At 47.9% G+C, this 6,596-nt stretch overlaps 1 protein-coding gene across 6 annotated transcripts in view; it reads left to right on the plus strand.

Annotated features, from left to right (window-relative positions):
• The window catches only part of b3glcta (beta 3-glucosyltransferase a), a 330,362-nt gene that overhangs the window by 22,367 nt on the left and 301,399 nt on the right, over positions 1–6,596 (plus strand). For all 6 annotated transcript variants that reach the window (XM_085999315.1, XM_085999319.1, XM_085999317.1 and 3 more), the window contains exon 2: positions 291–346. In XM_085999315.1, the coding sequence (XP_085855441.1) occupies positions 291–346 (56 nt within the window). The remainder of the gene's footprint in view (positions 1–290; positions 347–6,596) is intronic.

Consider the following 6,596-nt stretch of genomic DNA (forward strand, 5'->3'; position numbering starts at 1 on the left):
GCTGACAACATTCAGGGAAAATGATAAGAATGGGAAAAGACTGGGGATTTCAATCCATGAAAATCACTTGAGTGCACAGATTGAACCTTCCTTGCTGGGTTTGTTTTATTTAATGAAATTTTGTCTTGCTTTTAGTCTGGTGCTTTTAAGAATCAGTTAATGCTTTTGGTTTGACAGACAGTATACTGCTGTCCATCACTATCTATTCTAGTAAACGTGATAATATGCTGTATTTTTGTAAGCACAGCAAAATGCATTTTCTACCCTAATAGCTGTTTTTGTTGCTTTAGTGCTGGGTTTCAAAATTGCCTCAGGAACAGCAAAGGAACATGGCACATCATCACAGGTATAACCGCATTTCATGCCCGCACAGATTTCTAGATATGCAATAGTAGTAAAGAATCAATATAACTGAAGCATGACTATATTTATAATTGATAATAAGCTTACTCTTAGAAAATAAATAATTGTGTATGTTTTGCTTACATACTTATGTTGATAGAACTTTAAATCTAATTGTAAACTTTCATCTTTTGCATTTGAAAAGAATGGTAGTGCATTTTTTTGTTTTTCCCCTCCTGAAATTTCAACGATTTCTAATATCTTCAATTAGAATTTTTTTCTCTTTTATTCGTTTATGGGATCAGGACGTCGCTGGCAATGCCAGCATTTATTGCCCATCGCTAGTTGCCCTTGAGAAGGTGGTGGTGAGCCGCCTTCTTGAACCACTGCAGTCCATGTGGTGATGGTATTCCCACAGTGCTGTTAGGGAGGGAGTTCCAGGATTTTGACCCAGCGACGATGAAGGATTAGCGATATACTTCTAAGCCAGGATGGTGTGTGACTTGGAGGGGAACTTGGAGGTGGTGGTGTTCCCATGCGCCTGCTGCCCTTGTCCTTCTAGGTGGAAGAGGTCGCGGGTTTGGGAGGTGCTGCCGAAGAAGCCTTGGCCAGTTGCTGCAGTGCATCTTGTAGATGGTACACACTGCAGCCACGGTACGCCAGTGGTGGAGGGAGTGAATGTTTAAGGTGGTGGATGGGGTGCCAATCAAGCGGGCTGCTTTGTCCTGGATGGTGTCGAGCTTCTTGAGTGTTGTTGGAGCTGCACTCATCCAGGCAAGTGGAAAGTATTCCATCACACTCCTTACTTGTGCCTTGTAGATGGTGGAAAGGCTTTGGGGAGTCAGGAGGTGCGACACTCACCACAGAATACCTAGCCTCTGACCTGCTCTTGTTGCCACAGTATTTATGTGGCTGGTCCAGTTAAGTTTCTGGTTAATGGTTCTATAGATATGTGAAGAGAAAAAGATTGGTGAAGTCAAGCGTAGGTCCCTTGCAATCAGAATCAGGGGAATTTATAATGGGCAGCAGAGAAATGGTAGGACAATTAAATACATACTTTGGTTCTGTCTTCACAAAGGAGGACACAAATAACCTCCCAGAGATGTTGGGGAACATAGGGTCTAATGAGAGGGAGGAAGTGAATGAAATCAGTATTTGTAGGGAAATGGTGTTAGGGAAATTGATGGGATTGAAGGCCGATAAATCCCCAGGGCCTGATAATCTACACCCTAGGGTACTTAAGGAAGTGGCCCTAGAAATAGTATATGCATTGCTGGTCATCTTCCAAAATTCTATAGACTCTGGAACAGTTCCCATGGATTGGAGGATAGGTAATGTAATCCCACTATTTAAAAAAAGGTGGCAGAGAGAAAACGGGTAATTATAGACCGGCAAGCCTGACATCGGTAGTGGGGAAAATGCTAGAGTCCATTATAAAAGATGTAATAGCAGAGCACTTGGAAAACAGTGACAGGATCGGACAAAGTCAACATGGATTTACAAAAGGTAAATCATGCTTGACTAATCTACTGGAATTTTTTGAGGATGTAACTGGTAGAATAGAAAGGGGAGAACCACTGGATGTGGTGCATTTGGACTTTCAGAAGGCTTTCGATAAGGTCCCGCATAAGAGATTGGCGTGCAAAGTTAAAGCACATGGGATTGGGGGTAAGGTACTGTCTTGGATAGAGAACTGGTTGGCAGACAGGAAGCAAAGAGTTGGAATAAATGGGCTTTTTTCCGAGTGGCAGGCAGTGCCGAGTGGAGTACAGCAGGGATCGGTGCTAGGAACCTAGCTATTCACATCTATATATATATATATATATATAATTGCTCTTCTGTCTGTCTGTCTCTCCTCTATACACTCAAAAGTTATAGAGCGTACCTACACGTGTATTGCATCAAAAGAAAGCTTACGATTCCGGAACGGTCATAAGTGTATTTACTTTTCGGTGAGACAAAAATTGTGCCGACGGTATCCAAAAAACGTTCAAAATTCCGCTCATTATCCCCTCATTAGCATTGAGTGGCGTGAAGGTTGACCAATCGTACAGTCGAGCGACCTGACGGTTGACCAATCGCTGCGTCACGGGGGCGGGTTCATTGCGTGTGCGGGCGGGCCATCCTACAGTTGAGTGACGTGATGATTGACCAATCCTACAGTTCAGTGACCTGACGGTTGACCAATCGGTGCGTGTGTGGGTTGGCCTTATCATTCTGAACCGAGGTGAGTGTCAGCCATCTTGATTCATAAGTTTATTTTTTTTTCCCACTTTCTGTACGTGTGGAGGGGATTTTATCCACCACAAATTTGGTACTTAGGAGCCGAACTAACTCATTATATAATTTGTGTGTAATAAATGAGTCCATTATCTGTTTCATTTGTCCAGGTCTGCTGTCTGTAGGCCTCAGGCCTTGAAGCCTGGGCCTCTCCTTGCCAGCCACGCCCGAGCGACACACCGGTCGTCCCGCTGGGGGGCGGGGCTCGAGGGGGGCGGGGCTCGGGAGGGGGAGGGGGGTAGCGGGAAGGGGGAGCGGAGAGGGTTAACCCGGCAACCGGGCCTGGCCAGCCGCAATCGGCCGTCACAAGCCGCATCAGGCCTGGCCTCGGGAGGGGGGCGGGGCTCGGGAGGGGGCGGGAGGGTTACCCCCGGGCCAGGCCACCCGCAATCGGCCATCTCAAGTTTGCCTCAGGCCGGGGCTCGGGGAGGGGTGGGGCGGGGCTCAGGAGGAGGGGGGCGGGCCTCGGGAGGAGGCGGGGCTCGGAGGAGGGGCGGGCGGGGCTTGGGAGGGGTGGGGGGTACCCCGGCAAACCCGGTCTCTCTCTCTCTTCCTTCCCTCTCTCTCTCTCTCTCTCTTCCTCCCTCTCTCTCTCTTCCTCTCTCTCTCTCTCTCTCTCTCTCTCTCTCTCTCTCTTCTCCTCTCTCCTCTTCCTCCCTCTCTCTCTCTTCCTCTCTCTCTCTCTCTCTCTCTCTCTCTCTCTCTCTCTTCCTCTCTCTCTCTCTCTCTCTCTCTCTCTCTCTCCTCTCTCTCTCTCTCTCTCTTCCTCTCTCTCTCTCTCTCTCTCTTCTCTCTCTTCCTCTCTCTCCCCCCTCTCTCTCTCCCCCCTCTCTCTCTCCCCCCTCTCTCTCTCTCCCCCCTCTCTCTCTCCCCCTCTCTCTCTCCCCCCTCTCTCTCCTCACTCTCCCCCCTCTCAATTCAATTCAATTCAAATCGTTTTATTGGCATGATAAGGTACATCTTATGTTGCCAAAGCATCAAAATACATTTATGGTTGAACACATAAACGCAGTTCTATTCATACAGTGTATAAACAGTATATCCTGAGTGTATAAATATACATTCGCATTATTTATATATACTCTTTTCTTAGGTTTACTGGTTGTCCCTCTGTTCATGGCAAGCTGTAACATAGTGTGCCGCCAGTGCTACACAGCTTCTCTCCTCCCCCAGTAGGTATGGGAGGTTTTTGGTCGTCATTCAGATTTCTGAATTCAGGGCATATTTGTGACAATTTTTTGGTAGAAATTCTCCCTGATGCTCTGATATTTTCCCACAGGCTGTGAGGAAGTGCATCTCTGTCTCCACTACTCCCTGACTGCAGTGAGAGCATATCCTGTCCTCTCTTGGCAGCCTGGTCTGCCTGTGTCTGCCTTTTTCGATCGCTAGGCTATGTTCGCTAAGTCTGTACCTTGTCAAGGTTTTTCTCAGTTTGCTATCCTTTACCATGATCAGGTAATCAGCCATGTTGTATTGTCTGTTTAGGGCCAAGTAGCAATTGAGTTTGCTTTGGGTTTTTGTTGTTTCTGCCCAATATGACAGGTATTTTTCCTTTTGTTTAGTGACAATTGTGCTGGGTCGAATTCTCTCTGCTACGATGTCACTGTCCTGGGGCTGGTTATTGTTAGTAGTGTTAGTGGTTGCTTCACTGAGTCCCAGGACTAGTTGACTGAGGGAGTTATTCTTTATGGTCCTCTCTTGGCATTTCAAGGCTTCGTAATGATAGCAGTGGGGGTTGCTCATTTTTAGGTGTTTCCAAAATTTGGTGGCTCTTTTTTGGATAGTAATTATTAGTGGAAATTGGCCTAGTTCTGCCCTGCATGCATTGTTTACGGTTTTCCTGAGAGTCCGGAGGATACTTTTACAGAATTCTGCATGTAGGATCTCAATTGGGTGTTTGTCCCATTTTGCAAATTCTTGTGTTAGCGGTCCCCACACTTCACTGCCATAGAGTGCAATTGGTTCAATTACTGATTTGAAAATTTTGAGCCAAATGCTAATTGGGATTTCTATTTGGATTGATCTTTTATTGGCGTAGAAAGCCCTTCTTGCTTTCTATTTCAGTTCATTCACAGCCAGTTTGAAATTTCCCGTAGAGCTGATTTTTATGCCCAAGTATGTGTAGTTAGTGGTTTGTTCGATTTTAGTTGTTCCTAGTGTGAGATTTATTTTGGGTCCCTGATGTCTGGATCTTTGTTGGAACACGAGGACTTTGGTTTTTTGGAGGTTTATTGTCAGGGCCCAGGTCTGACAGACTGATTCCAGCAGATCCAGGTTCTGCTGTAGACCATCCTGAGTTGGTGACAGCAGAACCAGGTCGTCTGCATAGAGGAGGATTCATGGGCCAGAAATTCCAGAACGGGGCTTGCAGCGCGTGCAAGCCCCGTATTTGCACTTACCCCGCGCTCCTGCCGATCAGCTCCAGGGACGCCTGCACTTGCAGAAACTGAAAGAAGAATCCCGGGCAGCGTATGACGTCACGCCGCCCAGGAGTGCAGCCAGCGCGGATCCAGGAGCGTGCAGTGTAAGTGAGACACGCCCCTTGAGGTCTCAGTTTCACTGGACACGCCCCCAATGTTTCTGTCAAGCTGCTTTGCTTTTTTACATGCAAAGCAGCAGTTTAAATAGGCTTTTGGAAGTTTTTTGAAGATTTTGGTAACTTTTCACAGAATCACAGAAACCTCACAGTGCAGAGAGAGGCCATCTCGGCCCATCGAGCCTGCACCGACACATATCCCACCCGATCCCCGTAACCCCTACACCAACACATATCCCACCCTATCCCCGTAACCCCACATATTTAATCCCCCTAACACTAAGGGTCAATTTTTATCATAGCCAATCAACCTAACCCGCACATCTTTGGACTGTGGGAGGAAACCGGAGCACCCGGAGGAAACCCACGCAAACACGGGGAGAATGTGCAAACTCCACACAGACAGTCACCCGAGGCCGGATTCGAACCCGGGTCCCTGGCGCTGTGAGGCAACAATGCTAACCACTATGCCACCATAATGTTTACATTATTTTGAGTAATCTGAAGTAGTTTTAAAGAGAATTAAAGCAATTTAAAGACTTTTAAAAGCCCTAAAAGAATTTTTTAAATTCCATTTATTTATTTAGCAATGTCGTCGTCATACGTGTCTTCACACTGTTCCCTTTGGGGAACTGTATGAAGTGGTGGAAGGATTTATGGCCGTGATTAACGCTCATTCCGTGACCGTAACCATCTTTGAACCAGCCATTAGGGCAGTTAGTCCTATGGCGGGAGGGTTTTACGGGCTCCCACAAGCTATACAAGGAGGGGGGGCCACCCACACCCACGGACGCAAATATCCCACTGGATGTCAACCCAGAATTTAGAGCCGGAGCTCCGACTCCACTTGCCGGGACTGTCTGGAGCGGGGTTCGAAACCCTACCCTGATCTGGCCCAGCGGCGGGGATCCTACCGCTATGCCAAAGGCCCAATCCGATTAGCAACGTGAAATGGCAGCATAGGGCTCCAGTCACGGGGAGGGAAAAGGCGCAGGAAACGTATGGGTGTCACCTTTTGTGCGGAGTGGGCCTTTTGCGTAGCAGTAAGCATCCCCGCCGCTGGGCCAGAAGGAGTAGGGTTTTGAACCCCACTCCAGACAGTCCCGGCAAGTGGAGTCGGAGCTCTAACTTTAAATTCTGGGTGGACATCCAGCGGGATACTTGCGTCCGTGGGTGTTGGTGGCCCCCCCCCCCCCCCTCAGATGGGTTGTGGGAGCCCGTAAAACCCTCCCGCCATAGGACTAACCACCCTAATGGCTGGTTCAAAGATGGTTACGGTCACGGAATGAGACTTAATCACGGCCATAAATCCTTCCACCACTTCATACAGTTCCCCAAAGGGAACAGTGTGAAGATACGTACGATGATGACCTCTTGCGCAATGAACCTCCTTGGACCCTCAGTCGCAGATGCGAGGGGGCAAGTCGTGCAATTGTTA

The sequence above is a fragment of the Somniosus microcephalus genome, chromosome 10 (assembly GCF_052327205.1).
Source record: "Somniosus microcephalus isolate GS21.2 chromosome 10, FLI_Smic_1.0, whole genome shotgun sequence".
In the NCBI taxonomy this organism is placed as follows: domain Eukaryota; kingdom Metazoa; phylum Chordata; class Chondrichthyes; order Squaliformes; family Somniosidae; genus Somniosus; species Somniosus microcephalus.